Source organism: Wasmannia auropunctata, unplaced genomic scaffold (assembly GCF_000956235.1).
Source record: "Wasmannia auropunctata unplaced genomic scaffold, wasmannia.A_1.0 LD336061.1, whole genome shotgun sequence".
NCBI classification, from domain to species: domain Eukaryota; kingdom Metazoa; phylum Arthropoda; class Insecta; order Hymenoptera; family Formicidae; genus Wasmannia; species Wasmannia auropunctata.
The window spans coordinates 1,288,451-1,307,438 of NW_012026829.1; the positions used below are offsets into that span (position 1 = coordinate 1,288,451).

Below are 18,988 nucleotides of genomic sequence, written 5' to 3' on the forward strand. Positions count from 1 at the left end.
CGAAGGGAGGGGGGAGGGGGGGGGAGAGCGAGGAGGGGAATCGGTAGAAAAATAAATAATTGCCGGAAAGAATTTATTGGTCTAAGCTCCGCGCCGCCGGCCTGGAAAACGTTTGCTCGCCGCGCCGCTACTTTTTAATTATCTCGTTAACTCGCGGGAGTGACGTTGACAGCGCGGCGGAGAAATAATGCGATTCGTAGGTAGGTTATACGAGCGATGTGTATCTGTGTAATAACTGCGCGGCGCGGATGGATATCGATCGATTAACTCGAAATAACGCAGTTCATAGACACGTCAGATGCAACGAGGAAACAAAAAGAGAGAGAGACAGAGAGAGAGAGAGCGTTATATTCTTCGCGATTGATCATTGTAGATAGATACAAATAGATTAATCTGTCTCTATAATTGAACTCGCCGCGAGTCCATGCAAGAGGATGGAGAGCAAAGTTATACGTCGGGGTAACTACGATGAAAGTGTATAAAAAGAAATGTGAAAGGACGAACGCGAGAGAGAATATATCATGGCGAAGCGAAAAGCAAACGGCACGGTTATAATAATCAGCCTTGCGACCTTCGTGTTGCAGTATAATCGCATTATTTGGGCTTAAAATTTCGAAGAAATTTACGACTACAGTTAGAAATACTGTACGGGACATTCAAGTAGATTAGGGACCGGTATTGCGGACAACTGTGAAAACATGCTCGCCTATTTACAGTAACCTTAACATGACAACGAATAGGCACGAAGAAGGTCATTTATATAGAGATCTATTTCAAGTGGAAAAAAAATTTTTAGGGATGTTCGATCACTATAGTGTTATATGTAAATCCATTCATCTATTCACTCGAGTCCAAGCCGAGTCTCGTCATATCTCCGTGCGTGCCGACGTGTAATCTTTAATGGCGTTTACGTATACGGACTTTATTCTTCCGTTCCGTACATATAGATAACGCAAATTACGCAAAATGCGAGACTTGTATCTTATCGATGTGGAGTGTCCTTCCACTAGTCGCGCTTCTTTCGACGAATACCTTCGGCCAATTTCGAGTCGAGTCTATAGTTGTTGTAATTCTAAGTAATTTTAGGTAATCTCTATATAATTGTAAGTTGGCCATCGTTTCGCCTCGCAACTATCCATGCAGTTTTCAATATTATATATTCTCGTAATTGCTATCAATCGTTTTTTTTTTTTCAACTAAAATAAATTAAAATTCTTTCAAAGTGAAGGAAAAATGTGAATTGGCGAGGTATTTTTTATTTGTTTCGCAAGACTCTGTATTCTGAATTGATTCTGAATCCCGAATTGCTTATATACGATTTAGAAAATTGCCTACGGCATTTCCGTTGAAGAATTCAATCGACTCAAAAGCGCCCAAAGAATCCGCGAAGTAAATGCGAGGAGGAAACTACCTGCCGTATATTCGAATATAAATAATCTCCATGGATTGATCCCTGCTTCCGTTCTCGAAAGCGACGGGAGAAAAATCAGACTCGCATTGAACAACTGAAGGGTTCGGCGCAAAAATCGGGCAAAACTCCATTTTTTTTAAACTTACTACAGTTATACCAACACACAAAAAAGCTGTTTTGCTAAATACACTATGCGAAGTGTTTTACGAAAACCGTTAAAATATGTAAAGATTACTTTGTCCGGAGCTGTTTCTCATGCTAAAAAAAAACAAAAGTGGAAGTATTTAGTACGTTAAATTTACTCGAGAAATCATTTTCGCTAAAAAATAAAAGAAAATGAAGTTGATCGAGTTCTCGCGATCGAGCCCTTCAATTAAAAGCGCTCGCGGCACTTCCGAGGGAAGCGGAGCCCAGATTCTCCGCGTCTCACCCAACATCTCACCCTCCCGGCGGTGGGTAAAACAAAGCGAAGGACAAGAGGAGAGTGTCTCCCCGGTCTATATACGTACCGGGTGTCGAGCCGCGGCCGCCACGGCCGCCGCCGCCGCCGCGTTCATGCTGGCGCCGGGATACATGGCTGTTATCCGAAGTTTTCTTTTCCTTTTTTTTTTCTTCCTTTTACGTCACACGTCACTACCGCGCCTCGTGAACAGCGAGACACTCACCGTCGCACATCACAGCTACGAAGCGTGCGTAAACAGGGAGCCGATCGAGGCAAAGGGGGGTGTGAGAGCGGTAGGGTGATAACACACACAGGGTGATCAATTCACACTCGCGAGATCATGTCCCGCGGCTGTACGCGGCGTGACGCCGGAATTCACGAGTCGCGCGCGGACTGCGTGGTGCACTTAATACACGTGGAGCATCCGCGAGTATCGCGCATGAGTATGACGGTGTTTCTGCACGCGCTCCGTACACAGGCGGGGAATCGCGAGAGAGAGAGAGAGCAAATGCGCGGCCGACGGCCTTAAAATCACACGGGAAACGGGCGACGCGATGCGCATTCGCCAAAGCGCGTGTGTTAACTGAACGAGAGCGGGCCGACGTCGCCGACGTCGCCGCGAAGAAGCGTTCGGCCTGCCACCTTCCGGGCGCTAGGTGTCGCCCGGATACGCGGCCCTCCACGTGCTCCGTGCGAAGGGAGATATTTCCGTTTTCGGGAACGGAGCAGCGAGTAGAAGTACTACTCCGGGATCTCGGCCGTGTTCCCGGGATCTCCGTGAACGAGACCCCCCCCCCTCCTTCACCCCCGTGGCGAGAAAAGTCAGGGTCGAAGGGATCCCGCGCGGATCCCTTTTCATGGTGATTTCCAAGCCCGGGCGATCAATCGCTTTGGCTCTGAGGCCGAGCGTGTGAGACGGAGAAAAACACGCCTGGGGATTTGATCAATGAAGATACAAGAATCCAAATGATAATTTATCGACGCGCCCGTGAACGAGACGTTCGAGGGGCTCGTAGCGGAATTAATGGCTTCGGAGTCTATCGTGTAAAATAAATAAAATTCGGGGAGATGTAAGATAATTAAAAGAGAATCTGTATATAAGATAATAAGAAGGAGAGCGCTGTATGATGTGGCGCTGCATTTTGAGAAAATGCAAGAAATTTCTTTGCCGCGAAGGGTAAAAAATGAGATTGTACGGCATGTTACGCACGCATTTCAGGCTACCTGCTGAGAACCTCTTAAACATATTTCCTAATAAAGATTAACGAGGAAGATTTAGATTCTTTGGTAATTTTTGGAAGTTTCTACAAGGAACACAGTGGAGGAAAAAAAAAACAGGAAAATAGACAAAAGGATCCAAAAATGAAAGCAAAGAATTTTAAGAGCGACAGACGTCCTTCTGTGAAGTCGAATTGAAAAGGCGTCCTGAAATTGTGACTTTAAACTGAAAAAAAAAGTAGTCATACGTCACATCTCAGTAAATAGACATATTAAGGGAACCTTTTGCAATTAGAAGAATCAATGTAACGGAAGAGACCAATGGAGACGGTCTACAATAAGGCGGACAAATACATATATATACAGTTACAAAAGAATAACCGTCTTTGTTGGCGAACTGCGTCGAATCTGCGTGAAATGCTTCGCCTCGCCGAGAGTGACTTTCTATAAAGAAGTAATACATCCGACAATTTGTTTTGCTTCTTTACCTTCCTCACTTCTGCATGGACGCTGCGTAGAGGCTCTTTGCTCCCGTTATCACTATACATATTTGTATATATTTGAGGCGACCATTATCGCTCGAGATATAGGTGTATACGCGCGGGGATTACGCTATTTATCGGGTCGCCCTGTCAAAATGCGGTGCGCGCGCTCGGGCAGAAAACGTCGCCGCGTCTGCAGTCTCATTCCTTTTTTTTTTTTTCTTCTTTTTATCTCGCGCGCCTTATCGACATTCCGCTCGGACGGACGGACGGACGGACTTGAGAGTAAGAATGTTACGACTTAAGAAGATAACCGCGCGTATACACGGTGTGCATCAGCTAAGTGGCGCGATAATGCCACCGCGTCTCGTTTACTCTCTCCCGGGAACGCGCATTCAGATCTCGCCTCTTCCTTCACCTCCCCCCCTCCCCCCTTCCTCACCCGCCTTCTCCTCGAAGAGGAAAACTCGCCGAGCGTCTTTATCGTTGGCAGCGTTATCGCGCGCTGCACAAAAAAAAAATCACAATATTTTCTATAACCGGGCCACCCGATCGAACGGCGCCGTTTTCGATACACGCGGCGTTCTCGAAGCGCACATTTCGATCTTTTACTTAGCGGGGATTATTTTCGTGAGTGCAAGAGAGCGCCTCGTTTATCGGGCTTATCGAGCTTTTCTTCTTGTTTTTTTTTTATCGGTCACTCTTAGCCTTCGAGCTTTCGTAACACTAATTATCGGCGTACTGAACAGCGCGATACTTTTCCGTCGCGCGGACAGCTATTATCGGTATCGGCTGCCGACTGAAAAAACTCATCGTTTGCAAAAAAAAAAAAAAACTCGAGTTTGCCACGTATTGTACGCGATAATAGAAGGAAGAGAGATTTCTAAGACACATATAAGCTATAGATAAATTAAAGAAGAATCTAATTTCCCCTTCGAAAAATTTGTCCAATGGTGAATCCAGATAAAGTCAAGTATATTTTACAGTGCGGTAGTTAATAAAAGAAAAAAACATTTAAAGGGCGCGCGAATTCGGTGATGACAATGCGCTTGTATACCTATTCTCCGTTTTTTTTTTTTTTTTGGATTCGCGCGATTCGTTCTGGAAAAATATTCCGAGCCGAAGGACCTTCGTTCGTCGCGCCGCTCCGCTCCGCTCGTCGGCGAACCGGATATTCGCATTCGAGCGCGCATTCGAGCGGTCGGTTGACTCGTTCGAAAAACGTGTTAATTGGCATTATTCCGAGCGGTTGCCAACGGCTGCCAATTGGCTCGGCCGTAAATCGGCGCAGGATACTGCAGCATGCAGGACTGCCGACGTGCGCGCGTGCGTGCGAACGCGAAGCGACGACGACTCCGACAATGATGACGACGACGACGAATTCCGAATTTGGTCGTTCTCTATATATATATATATATATATATATGCGAAGACACTTCCCGTTCCCGGAATCATTCTTTCCTCCGGGACCGCACGAACGAGCTTTCGACGATCGATCGCGAACCTTCTCTCCTTTCGTCACGCTCAAAATCCCTGCACCTTCGTTCGAGTCTGTCGCTTCTATAAATGCACGCGCGAAAATCTCTCGCTATAAACGCACGTCCCTGCACGAACTGCAGCGAATTTTTCAGGCAATTCCGAGTCGATCTTTTTCCTTTCGGCAAAAATGTACAGCCGATTCGAATCGAACGCCAAAGCGTTCGACAGAAAAAATGATGAGGATCCGGATGTGAGATATTATGAAATGATGGAAGTTTCCGTGTAAAAAAAAATGTAAGCAGAATGGCAGACAGAAGGAAAGCAGAAAGAGATTGAGTGTGTGAGAGAGAGGGGAAGAGAAGAGAGAGTGTGCGAAGAAATCGCGTTATATGCCGTGTAGGTGCGACGCGGAAAAAGCTCTCCAGCTTCCTCCCCTTCTCTCTCTCTCTCTCTCTCTCTCGCGCGCGCTTCGTCGACTCAACGACAGGCAGCTCCGCAACTGCAAAAAAGCTCTCGGAAAACTCCGTCGCGGAACCGTTTCTCTCTCCACACGTGATTACGTGTACAGTACACTATCGACATTCGCGCGCGCGCGCCTGTATGCGCGGCGAAAAAAAAGGGTTTCGCGCGAGCATTTTCTCGCGTTTCGCGCGAAGCGAAGCGGAAGACGGAGAGAGAGAGAGAGAGAGAGGAGAGAGATCGGAAGAACGTGCGAGGGGGTAGATAAAGAGAAAGACGATTCGTTATTAACGCCGGGACGCCGTTACACGCGAAAAAAAAGTATGTGACTTATTTCGCACCCTCCTCTCCCCTTCACTCCTCGCCCCTCCCCGCCTTCCCGTTAATATTCGCCTCGGTGCAGGAGAAGTATCGGTACGCGCGAGAGAGACACGGCCTGTTACTTTTCATCTGTCAAATCCATTGGAGCGACGGGCTGCGGAAAGAGCCCCCGGTGTAGAGAGATCGAAGTCGGAGCCGGGGTACGAGAGCGAAACGATAAGGTGGTCGTCGTCGTAGTTGTGGAATGGAGGGTCGCGCGAGAAAGAGGAAGAGAGAGAGAGAGAGAGAGAGAGAGAGAGAAACAGAGAAAGAGCAGGAGGAGTAGCTCGGTGGTACGCGGCGCGAAATGCTCTTCGCTGATTTCCTTTTCTAAATATGGCCGCCTTCGTGTACGTTTTCACTCACTCTCTCTCTCCTTCCTTTTCGTGTAGCGACGCGACGCCGCGCGCCGTAGTAACCGGCCCTGCTTGCCCGAGGTTCTACTTGATTGCCAAGGCGTCTTAACCTCGGCCTCGTAGCAGCGGCGCGGCGGCGACGACGACGACGACGATGACGACGACGACGACGGCGGCGGCAGCACCGGCAACAGCAGCCAAGCACCAGCGGCACCGGCGCGGCTCGGCTCCGCTCCGCGCGGACTGTGTGGACGACGACTCGAGACGCGGCCTATAAGAATCGCGCGCGGCGCGACGTGGCCAACCTGGGCGCATAAAAATGCTCGGCGACGCCCCGTATTGAATAAAGAGGCGTCGTCGCGCCACGAAAAAGGCCAATCCGGCCGAAAGAACGGTGGCTCGCCGACCAATCGCGCGCGGCCCCCGCGGCCGCGACCCGACAGCCGGTTGTCGAGTCCGCGCGGACATCGTATACTCTCTACCTGCCTTTATTATGCCTTTCTACGCGCTCTTCCCCCGCGAGCCTTTCGGCCGCGGCGCGGTGTGTACGCGCGTGTACGTACGTGTGGACGTGGGGTATACGCGCGGGTACGTGGTGTAAGCGCGGTATACGCGGTCGAGGATATACCCCGGCGGCGAATGACGAGGGGCGGGAGGGAGGGGGGGGGGGAAGAAGAAGGAGAGGCAGAAGGGAGCTGTATTCCCGTTGGTCTCTTCTACTCCGAAGCGCGGAAAGGGAGCCGCGACGGGGAACGTCGTCGTCGTCGTCGTCGTCGTCATCGTCTTCGTCGCCTTGTAGCGCGAGCGCGAAAAAACGCCCCTCCCTCCGAAGAAATCGAGGAACGTCGGCCGTGTTCCTCATCCGCGACCAATTAATACGGACGCCCTCAGCCTTCCGAATGGTTTCTCGAAATTGTATAGCTCGACGACGTCCTCGTACATGCTCGAGCCAGCCCGCAGCCGCGCGGCGACGAATTCGCCGGAACAGCATTCGGTCGAGCGTGTAACGATCCGCCGCCGCCGCCCCTTCCCTCTTGTCCCGCGCAAGAAAGAGATATTACACGGCGTTTACGTTGTAATTCGTAATTCGCGGTAGAATCGCGAGCCTGGTGTGCGCTCGGCTCGATCGCGGCGGCGAGAGGGATAGCCCTCTTGTGTGTCGTCGCGAATAAGAGTCTCTCGCCTCGCCGGCTCGCTATCTCGGCCCGATCGCGATGTAATGCCCCGCCAGGTGATTAAAGAACTCCCCCCCCCTCCCCCCTCCCGCTTTACCTTAACGCACACGTGCACACGGCGCTGATGGAACGGCGCGGAATCTGATCTCATCGATCCGGAGATCCTCGAGCGAGTGACCGCGCGCGATGCGATAACGCCGCGCTTCGGCGTCGCTATATATATATATACATATATATATATAGTCGCCTCTCGCGGAAATTAAATTACATTATATTGTTTTCACCGCCGTCTGCAAACACACTCCACGTTTTATCGATCGGAAGTTTTCGTAATCCCGATTTTTCCAGATTGCCGCGCCGGCAAATAGGATTATCGCGAATCGAGTGAAATTTGTCCTCGTTAGTCACGGAGATACTCGAAATCGGATTTATCGGACGGCCGTCCCCGATTTCGCTCTCGAATACGAACGGAATTCGGATAATGTCGCCCTTGAAGCGGCGACGGCGACGACGACGACGACGATGACGAAGACGACGAAGACGATGACGACCATGACGACGATGGCGTATTAAAAATTATACGAGCTTATATCCCCTTTCTAATTCGTCACGGGTCACGATTTCGATCTCGATAATGGCCCTCCCACGCCTCGCGCGATTATGAAAATTTAATCGACGGTATCGGGTTCGCGGAGGTGAACCGAACGTAAAGCGATCCGATTTCTCGGGCGGGCACGATGGCCAGTCACGCGTGTAATTCCCGGCGCTCTTACGTATTACAGATGTTACGATGACGGCGGCGGTATCTGTGTTCCATCTCTCTGTAATTGCGCTTCGATTATTCGTCAAATTAACGAGAAATTGGAGAAAAAGATAAGGAGCAAATAATATAAAATTAACGATTAAACGAGATAATGCGACTCATTAATCTCTAATTTACATTACAATTTCCATAAATATTCTAATATCGCGGATAATTATTTGCCACACTTACTCCATGCTGTTTACCCACCCGAAAGGGCCGTTCCACGTTAATCTCTCAGGCATTAAGCCGCACTTACACTTTTGTCTTGCTATCGCCGCGACACAACTCGTAACTTTAACGATCCCCCGGTGGTCCTGTGAATTAAATTATTCAAGCGGGATTACCCGATGCGGTCGATGATCCTATCAACACTAGGAATCGAAGGTGCAAGATCGATGCGGAAAGACAAAGGAAAAGGAATACACAACTTTATTGGTTTTTTTTTCTTTTTTTTCACCGTACACAACTCTCTCTCTTGTTTGGTTATTAGAACGATTAAACATACTTCACATATAGCACGTTATCATAATCATAAATCGTATGCGATCAATTTACCTGTTGTTCTCGTCGTGTGTGACTCGCACATAGAATATGCGTCGTAAAAAGACCCCGAAAACGTCCTCGAGTGATCGAATCTTGAAAGAAATCAATTAATGTTATCTGCATGAGACGCGATAAAACTTTCTCCAAAACTTACAACGCCACCGCTTACAAAATGTAATATTTATCGTACGCGTGTTGTGACCTAACCTAACCACGAAAGGAAAGACGTACCAAAATTCGATCTATACTTTTCCTACGATTGTCCCAAAGTCACTACAATTTGGAACAGCTTATTCAATAGAGAAAGAGAAACTAGAAGGAAAATATTTTACGCAAACGAAGAAGACAATCACAGCAAGTGCGTATGTGTAAAAATCATAAATGGGTGCGCAGTTAACAATTTTTACATGCATATGTATATATACAGGGTATATTCGTGTCCCTTCAGAGGAAATTGGAGTTTTTCGCAAAACTCGTAATTTAATTTTCTTTTAAAAAACTGTCAATTTTCGCAAAACTTGACACTCGATGAAAAATTCGATTTAAGGGAGATCCTAAATGTCTCACTTAAAGTTGTGAACTTAATCCGAAGAATAGTTCTGTCAAAGTGTGATTCTATTTGAAGCAGATATTGATATGAGCATATGGATAACATGTAGATACATCTGCACCGTGCCGATCAGCCAGTTAGAAATATACAGAAATATAGGGTATAATTAAAATAACGGACTTCGGGGCGAGCTTTCCACACAAAACACAATGAGAAAAAGTTTGTGTGAATATATGCCCGCAAGTCCACCATTACTATTGAGGTACAGCTAATAGCCGGAGATGCAATGTTTATTAATGGAAAATGAAAAAGTAATATTTAACATTATTTAACATTATTAATTTTTTTATTTTTAATTACAATAATTGTTCAGAAACTGAAAATAAATAATACTAAATATAATAAACATCACTTTTTTACTTTCCATTAATATTTTCAGCTGAATTTCAGTAACGGTACGGACGTATGTTCATACAAACTTTTTTTCATGTGTATTTTGATGTGGGATTCGCCTCCCCTCCCCCCTTTCCATAAATTTACTATCTTATTTTAATTATACCCTATATTTGTTCTTTCCCTCTCAATTAAGAGAAAAAGAAAAAAATATATTTCCTTTTCATTACGGAATTGTCCACGTGAGACCGAATGGCTACTTGTGCATCGATTCTCAGGACAATAGTCTTCTTCTATTCCTCAATTCTACCTAACGTATTTCTTTTAAGCTGTTAGCACAAATCAGATGTTACGTGCCTGCCGCTGGCTATTATTTCGGCGGGCGCTCCTGATCCGCGAAATATTTGGTCGCGTTCGGGAAGCGCAGCGGGTCCGGAAAGTCCGGCGTGCCGTACCGGCACGGATTTAAGCAGTCCCTGATCGCCTGGCCGAACGCGCGACGCACAGCGGGATCCGCCGCGACAGCCACGGCGGCGCCCTCGACCTCCTCGACACCGGCACGACCGACTCCCTCCCTGACCAGCCGTTCCATCGACGCTGCTATCGTCGAGTGATGATTCGGCGTAGGGCTAACTAGTAACCGCGGTTTCTGCTGTTCGATCAGCTTGCGACGTTTGCTCGGTAGACCGCCCAGGTAGGCGTCGCTGAACGTCGTCACGCCGCTGTTCGGCGTTACGCCCTGCATCTGCAACTGCCTGCGTTGTCTCACACCGTCGCGAGCGATAATTGGCACCCAATCCTAGAAAAATATGTGTAACTTTATTAAGTGTATATATGTACATATGTTGCTCTACAAACGGATATTACATTGAATTATTATCTCTAAATCCAGGCTAAAAAATTTCTACGGAAAATTGTTATTGTAATTTAAGAGAGAATTCTGATCATTTTAGATTAAATATAATAAAAATACAACAAAAACGGATATTATATTGAGTCATCTCTAAACCCACGCTAAGAAATTTCTATGCAAAATTTTTATTATAATTTAAGAAAGAGAGAATCCTAATCATTTTAGATTAAATACGATAAAAATACAACAAAAACGGATATTATATTAAACCATCTTTAAACCCACGCTAAGAAATTTCTATGCAAAATTTTTATTATAATTTAAGAGAGAATCCTAATCATTTTAAATTAAATACAATAAAAAATTCTTCCCCTTTGTAGTCATGTCGACATACCGAAGGTAAAGCTTCGTGGCCAGGGAATGTTTCCGGGATTTCTTCTCGATCCTCAGGTATCGAACTTTCGCGTGCTGGTTGTTGTTGCTGTTGCTGTGGTTGTTGCTGTTCTAGAGTCTCGGTTTCCATCGGCTATACATTTAGAATATTATTACATTACTATATTATTACAATAATAAAAAGTGATAGGACAGAGCTGATTACCTCATCCTCCGGTTGCGCTTGTGTGGACTGGCGGGTCGGAGCCGAGGACACCGACGACGATTGGGACGAGGCGTCCCTGTACACCAAAAGCGGTATGATCTCCGAATCCGGGGGTTGTGGTACGCACAAAAAGTAAGTACGAAGATGGGTGATAAATCCATTCAGTACCCACTGAAGAAGAGCGGGATTGCCACCGTCCAGCAAGTCACGCTAAAAACAAAGCAACCAAATCACCGTTAGTGAGACATGCGTAAATTCCTTCCGGTATTCTCGTATCTCAGAATTAAGAGAATCGAGACTAACCATAAAACGCGTGGCGATCGCCTCCAAACCAGCTTGGCCGCCGCGTAGCGAGTACCGAAGTACTGTACAGATTTGGCCACACATATTAATTAGGATGTTCAGTATGTCCTGTCCGAACCTCGCGTCGTCGATTCCTGTAAATCCAATCACGTGCATTTGACTTGTCGATTTTAAGATGTATACGCACACGTATAAATTAAAATACCAACCGGTGTCGAATAAAATTCTAACTATATCTCTTGCGTGGCGGGAAATCAACGATTCGATGGTCGCGCAAATGTCGACGCGAGACCCACTCCTGCCGTTGGTGTCCTCCTCGGACGCCAGAAGATTCTGAATGTGAGGTCGTAGTTGAGAAACTAAACGCTCGGTCGCTTGCTCCTGAAGGGCATCCGGTGACGAGGCGCTCGAGAATGTGTATTGCAGGAACTCTTGCAACGGTCTTCGAAGACGAGCGATGGGCCCCCATTGACCGAGACGTACTCTAATCAATCCGTCCAGAGACATAGATTGTGCCTATGCGAAATGAGTTTCTCTTAGTCAATCATGAAAGTTCCTATTGATCACGTAAAGCCGGCGTCATACGATGCATGATTTCCTGCATGATGGGCTCGCATGCTGATGTGTCTGCTCTGATGCATGCTGATGTGTCTGCTCTGATGCATGCTAGACATCTTCACGCAGCTTGAGCGAAGTATACTACCTTCCTTGATTTCTGTGTTTGATATGGTGCATTATTTTATGCCTCGATTCCTTGCATGGACCAATCAAAATCATACAAAACATAAGAAGAAAACAGAAGAGTTTAATATGAATCACTGATACCAATGACTGATTTTGATTGATGCACGATATCAAACACAGAAATCAAGGATAGTCATCAAGTAGCATACTTTGCTCAATGCGTGAAGGTGTCTAGCAAGCATCAGAGTAGACACAGCAGTATGCGAGCCCGTCATGCAGAAAATCATGCATCGTGTGACGTCGGCTTAATAATAAATGTAGCACGCAGTGATGAAGTTACCAGCAATACGAAGAGGTCAACGAGGAAGTTCTCCTCTCTGCCGGGTTCGTGCGACGTGAAGAGATCCATAGACAGACCTCCACCCTCGAACAGATCGGCCAATGTAGGAGTATTTCCGATTGAGCTGAATTCACCAAAAGAATTACGCGATTAGTGTTACGTTTTCATAATGAATACATTCTTTCTTCAATCCTTTAATCAATGATTTAACGCACCTATCGCTCAAAAATCCTACGTGTATGTTGTTACCAAGCATCTGCATCACATTCCCGATACTTTGCATCAAATTTGGAGCTGCAACATCATGACCGACGTCAATATCGAAATAAATATTTAAATTCACGTTAATATAAAATATTTTAATTACTGTTAGTATTGATGCTGATGGGCTGCGACTGACCGCCCGCCGACTGGCTCAATATCTGCTGCAATAAATTCACGAAGGGATTATTGGTGGCCGTTTCTGCACTCGTCGCCGACGTCGCGTTCGTGGAAGTGGCACTGGTCGTGGTCGAAGTCGTTGCTAGAAAATATTTTGCGAATTAGCGCGGAAACGCCGGTATTTGCGAAGGAAAATATTCTTATCCTCGTATTATCTTACCGGTTTGACTCGTCTGATTCTGAGCGTCCGCCGTAACTGTCGACGCCGTGCGCGTTGTTTGCGAAGAGGTCGACACGCCGGTCGCGGCGTTGGACGCGGTGCTCGGGGAGCGGTACACGTGGTGCGAGTTGCACGGAAGGTAGGGATCGAAATCGAGGCCCAGCCCGATACTCATGCCGAGGCCCATCGGATGTCCGTGATGATGGAACACGTGCGGTCGCGATGTGCTTCGAGTTTGCGTGGACGTGGTAGGATGAGTACCGGTATTGCTCCTGTATATTTCAGAATTATTTAACACGTTAAATGTCAGTACTTTCGGAAGTGACTTTAGAGTTCAAAACAAGGAAAAATATCATAGGTAAAGGCCGCGTCGCACGACGCATGATTTCCTGCATGATGGGCTTGCATGATGCTGTGTATGCACTGCAACATCTTCACGCATTGAGTGAAGTACGCTACCATCCTTGATTTCTGACATTTCTGTGTTTGATATGGCGCATTATTTTATGCCTCGATTCCTTGCATGCACCAATTAAAATTAGTGATTAGTGGTACCAAGCTCTTTTCTCTTCTGTTTTCTTTTTATATTTATATTTCGTACACGATTTTAATTGGTGCATGCAAGGAATCGAGGCATAAAATAATGCACCATATCAAATACAGAAATGTTAGAAATCAAGGATGGCAGCATACTTCGCTCAATGCGTGAAGGTGTCTAGCATGCATCAGAGCAGACACAGCAGCGTGAAAACCCATCATGCAAGAAATCTTACATCGTGCGACGCGGCCTTAAGATGATTTCATATCATTGCAAAAATATTTGCAATATCGACGATATTTACCGTGCTTGAGTGCTTTGACCAGCATTCGTGCTGCCACTGTCCATCGACGAAGAGACACTTTGTTGCGCGCTTGCAGTAGTAGCGGGTGGATTCCTCGTGCTTATAGTCGTGGTGGTGATACCGCCGTGCACCATGTGTCCGGCAACGGCTTGCATAAAGTTACGCATGAAATACGGCGGCGGTGGCGTGCCGAACGGGAATACGTTTGTCCTGCCTGCAAAATGGAGTACAGATCAAACGGGTGAGCGTTGTTGTCTCTCTCTCTCTTGCTACACGCGCGTTGCGTAATGCATGACGTGACTTACGAGCGTTGTTATTGTTTTCATTGCCCGATGCGCTCTGCTCGTTGCTCGATCCGGCATCTATGTTGCTCTCGGAACTAACTTCCATCAGCACCTCAACATTGTTCGGCAAATTGAATACCGTATCTAGAAAAGTACCTTATACTTTAATACACTGTCTTAGCATTTTTGCGGAATCGTATCGTAATAACGACGAAACGTACCGAAGGGCGATTGGCCCTGCTCTTGCTGCGACCGTTCTGCCTGCGGCTGCGCACTGTCGCTGGACTCTCGCTCTTGATTACTCTCCTCGGTATTAACGCGCGACGAACTTGTCGATCTCGCGCTGTCCGATTGCGCCTGATTACCAGACTCTGTTGCCTCGTCGTTGCTGTTGTTATTGTTAGCGCTACGCCCGTTCAAACTGATATGAGCCTGCGACAAAAAAAGGGAACGTTCAGACAATATCAATGGAGAAATAGATGTCAAGCGAATTTATGTACTTTTAATCGACGTGCTCACCTCTACCTGGATCGGTATACCAGGCTGTAGAATGGCCGAGTGCTGTACTATTATTGGCCTGCATCGCAAGTTTCTAGGTGGCGGTTGACTCATATCAATAATAATATCGCTGAGCGCGTGACAGCTATGTGACATAAGGTGGAGAATCTCACTGACTCCATCCACTACTCTCTGACTCTCCTCCACGGTATTCGGTCCGGGCTAAACAATAATTGGTCACAGCCTTCGGTAAAGCGGAACTTTGTCTCAAATGTGTTCGGGGGCGATCAATGCCGAGATCACTTATTGACTTACCCCGGGCGGTAGCGAAGGATCGAGAAGTGTAAGCATGCAATAACGGTCCAAGTACGGCCGCAGCCGGTCCTGAGTGCTGCACAATCTTTGCAACAATTCTGCCATTTGCGGAGGTCGCGGGAGACTGAAAGACAAACAATCAACAATCACACATACATGTCTGCATCTGCTAATTTAACTCGTATTTAAGATTATTGCAAACTCGTCAAGCGGTATTTAGATTATCGCTAACTCGACATTTTGATTATTGTTAACTCGTCAATCATATAAATTGATACGTACTCCTGCTGTTGAGCTCGTCTGTTTTGACCAGCATTGCTCGACGTAGCTCCCATCTCTGTACCCGCTTGTGTTTGCTGTTGCTGTTGTTGGGATTGTGACTGCGATTGTGAATGCGATCGGGACTGCGATTGAGACTGAGATTGAGACTGCGATTGAGACTGCGACTGAGACTGCGATTGGGACTCCGAATGGGAGTGCGTGTCGCCCTGATGCTCGTTCGCATCGCTCGAGGCTCTCGCATTTCCACTGCTGTAACTGCTTTCGAAATATCGTCGAGTATCTACGTCTTGAAAGAGAGACATCATAAGTTTCGCAACACGCAAAATTATGTGTCAAGAACATTTTGAGAGTAATCGGGCTCGCAAATGTACAAACCTCTGGCCAATGCAACTGCGCGTGCTCCAGCAGCTGACAACGCGGCCGTGATGGCGACTGCAGCTGCCTCGGCAAGCCTAGCACCATCGTCTCTGGAAACGTCGTTGTTCCTGGAGTATTACAAAAGCATTGTGTCACGCGAGAAAACCTATGACCTAAATGTCTTTCCAACTCACTCGTGTTCAATTTCTGATTCCTGCGATTGCTGCTGCTGCTGCTGCTGTTGCTGCTGCGCCGTTGACTGGTTGAGCTCCGGAGGCGGATGCAGAGGGGGAGCGCTGGGATCGTCCAGCCGATCGATCAACTCGTTGATACGATCGAGCATTCGACCGGCATGATTTAGTCTACTACCGGATAGACTGTTGCTCAACTGCGGTATGCCTGAGGGAAACGGTCGTAACGCGACGTGTCAAGAAGGAGGGAATGCAAGCAGAAAAAAAAAGGTAAATCAAAGTACTACCATGGCCTTCAACGATCTCCGCAGGCACGGACATGGCGCCTAGGTACATTGCGTTTCCATGCATCTGGGTGCGCGTGACCCGATAATGCGGCCTCTGCGAATTCTGCCAGCCCTGCCTCTGCCCCTGACTCTGCCCGCCGTCATTCCCATGCTGGCCCGGCTGGGGTGGCGCGCGTTGCACCAGGTGTATGACTTTTCCATTGACATCTGAAAGGGGAAATCACGTCGCGTCAATGCGTGCCTGTCGCGCAGCCGTGCAGCTTATGTACTTCAAACGTAAGTAAGGTGTGTGTGCAAACATATATGTGTACCATAATCATTTAATTTCTTCTCGTCTTGAAGCACCCGTCCGCAATAAATCAACCTCTGCGAATCGGCCGGTACCGCGACGGACTCTGCTATGTGCTCTTTAAAGCCGCGTACCGTGATTTGCTTTAGGGCAGAGAGAATATCCAGAGATGCATTATATAATTAAACAAACAAGGAGAGATCCATGTGGGACGGTGGGCGCACGTCGGTTGTATACGTGTCTTAATTCAATGGTTTTTTCCAGCTGTTTCTAACGCACATCTACATACGCGTGCCGATCGGCGGCGAACCGCGGCGATCGACACGTGATCACGCGGGGGGAGCAGAGGATATCGGGGGAGGGGAGGGGGGAGGGGGGAGGCGGAAGAGCGAGGAGGGGCGACTTACGTCGTCTTCCAGGGCGAAGACGTGATTCTGCGAGTCCAAGGTCTTGACTGTTAGGTTGATCATCCTCGGTGGGGCGCGTGGCACGCGGGCTCTCGGGTGGAGAAACGCTCGGAGAGGCGTCCAAGGCTGGATGGCGGCGACGGCACGGGCGACGACGGCAGGATATCCGCGGAATACTCACGGATTCGCGCAAATATCTCGGCGGCCCCGTATACTCACGATCCGCTCCTCGGCAGCCTAACGTTCCTAGCCAACGGGGCGAGAAGTGGGATTGAAGGGGAATCGGAACGTGAAACGTTTTAATAGAAATCTCGATCGGGACTAAACGCTCGCCGATCCGCGTACTCCGCTCACTGCGCGCTCGCTCGCTCGCTCGCTCTCCCCACACACCACGTTCTCTCACGCTCGGCCCTCGTCTGTTGTCACGAATCACATAACGTCGCACAATGTCGCGCGATGATGAACGAGAGTGATGCAAGGAGAAGCGGACGGGGACGCGACATACGTTACCCAGAATGCCGCTTTATCAACGCGATGCGGCGAACGCTGACAAAAACATAACGACGATCATAGTCCCTAAAGCCGCCGCCGGCCGGATGAGCGTTTACCGTGCGCCGCGCACGACGCGGTTGCGTCGAGGATTCGCCGACAGGTGACGTAGCGATGTCTAAACTTGAATCGAATTCGCCGACGAGCGGAGAATCACCGTATTTACATTATCTTCGAATCCGCGCTTACGGGGATGAGCGAGTGGCGTCAAACGGTTTGAAATTTAATTTGCTTCTTTCATTTATCGTTCTTTGTTGGAGGATTTATAGGTATACATTTGACGTACGAGAAGAGGCTGTCTCAATGGCTTTACGTGGAAAGTTATTAGAGATAATCGATAGGCATATGTTAGCAATCTAAGAATTATATGAAATGAATGGTGAGAGAAACAAGAGAGAAAAATATCTATCCTCCGATAAGTTATGACTTTATTCTTTTAGAAGAAACGCAATATGTTAAGCGCAATAATCAGCTATTTACGAGCGCAGCGATTGCATTTCATAGTTGAGGATGGTGCCCGTATTATAGTTCGATGCGAGGGAAAGAGAGACCGTATAGGTTACCATAATTTTTTTAGAGAAAATAAATCTGAAAATTTTAGAATTTTATTCCTACATGTTTCCACAATTTGTATCTGTCAGGCGTCTGCGTATTACGAAATTTTCTTGTACAGTATATTAAAATAATACTGCGCAATTTTCTAATTTATTTTAAAACTGATTCGTTTGGAAGAAATATATGTGATTTAAATCTAAAATAAATTTAAAATAATTAATAATAAAAACGGATTTAATTTGAATAAGTTTAATAAAAAAATTAAAAAGTATATAATTAACAAAGGACAAAATAAACATTGCATTTATTAAGAGAGATTTCACCTTTGTCGGCCGTAAAATTAGTCCTTGTTTCATGAATTTTTTTGAGGAAATCTATTATATACAGTAAAACGCGGTTTTTGCATAAACTTATATATTATTTGAACAGCAAAAAAAATATTTTTTATTTATATAAAAAATATTTCTATTTTAGTACCTCCAAGTGGCGATTGAATGTAGCGTGTTTTTCGAGCTGACGGAAGTAATTACGAAAAAGTAATTAAGATATCGACTTGATTCTTTTTTCTTTTTTCAAATCCTCATTCTGATCCTAATACTTTAACGCATGGCGTGACCTAAAATCATGATTTTACAACAAACATTCAATTTAATAAATTATTAATAAAAATTATTAATAAAAATAAGTTATTAATAAAAATTTAAAAAATTTTTAGGGCAAAAAAATTTTTTTTTAAATGCTACCGTTTTTACAAATTTCAGGCAATAGACATCATTTTAATTCACGCCATGCGTTAAAGTATTAAGATCAAAAGGAAAAAAGAATCAAGTCGATATCTTAATTCGTTTTTTCGTAATTACTTCCGTCAGCTCGAAATCATGCCACATTCAATTGCCACTTGAAGGCATTAAAATACATTTCTATATAAATAAAGAATATTTTTTGCTGTTCAAATAATATGTAAGTTTATGCAAAAACCCGCGTTTAAAGCCCCATCTACATAAGTCGCAAATGCAAAACGCAAACGCAAACGCAGACGTTTCTCTCTTTCTTTTCTTTTATTTTTTGACGTTTCGTTCT

General features: G+C 46.4%; 2 protein-coding genes across 3 annotated transcripts in view; both read right to left on the minus strand.

Moving 5' to 3' along the window:
* Window positions 1-1,986, minus strand: part of LOC105450433 (protein groucho-1-like) — a 23,911-nt gene extending 21,925 nt beyond the window's left edge. The window contains exon 1 of the mRNA XM_011690269.1: window positions 1,921-1,986. Within this exon, the coding sequence (XP_011688571.1) occupies window positions 1,921-1,986 (66 nt within the window). The remainder of the gene's footprint in view (window positions 1-1,920) is intronic.
* Window positions 1,987-8,598: 6,612 nt separating this feature from the next.
* On the minus strand, window positions 8,599-17,331 carry LOC105450434 (large proline-rich protein bag6-like). Of its 2 annotated transcripts, none has more exons than XM_011690271.1 (20): window positions 16,805-17,331; window positions 16,420-16,540; window positions 16,109-16,315; window positions 15,825-16,029; window positions 15,649-15,740; window positions 15,274-15,559; window positions 14,992-15,115; window positions 14,698-14,898; window positions 14,400-14,610; window positions 14,200-14,322; window positions 13,895-14,108; window positions 13,053-13,324; window positions 12,819-12,974; window positions 12,667-12,745; window positions 12,452-12,575; window positions 11,637-11,943; window positions 11,428-11,561; window positions 11,125-11,334; window positions 10,921-11,052; window positions 8,599-10,472 (listed from the first exon to the last, which is right to left on the minus strand). In XM_011690271.1, the coding sequence occupies exons 1-20, from the start codon at window positions 16,865-16,867 to the stop codon at window positions 10,044-10,046; spliced, it is 3,690 nt and encodes a 1,229-aa protein (XP_011688573.1). In that variant the 5' UTR covers window positions 16,868-17,331; the 3' UTR covers window positions 8,599-10,043. The 2 variants fall into 2 exon arrangements, with proteins under 2 accessions (XP_011688573.1, XP_011688572.1); XM_011690270.1 differs by having other exon boundaries at window positions 15,649-15,758.
* Window positions 17,332-18,988: the final 1,657 nt, after the last annotated feature.

What these genes read in the sequence shown, in the direction of transcription:
- LOC105450434 (XM_011690270.1), bottom strand. Translation starts at nt 16,867, where the DNA reads ATGATCAACCTAACAGTCAAGACCTTGGACTCGCAGAATCACGTCTTC. An exon ending in TGAAAACAATAACAACGCTC is followed by an intron (nt 14,109 to 14,199) that starts GTAAGTCACGTC and finishes TCCATTTTGCAG; the next exon opens with GCAGGACAAACGTATTCCCG. An exon ending in CATCAGCATCAATACTAACA is followed by an intron (nt 12,746 to 12,818) that starts GTAATTAAAATA and finishes ATGATGTTGCAG; the next exon opens with CTCCAAATTTGATGCAAAGT.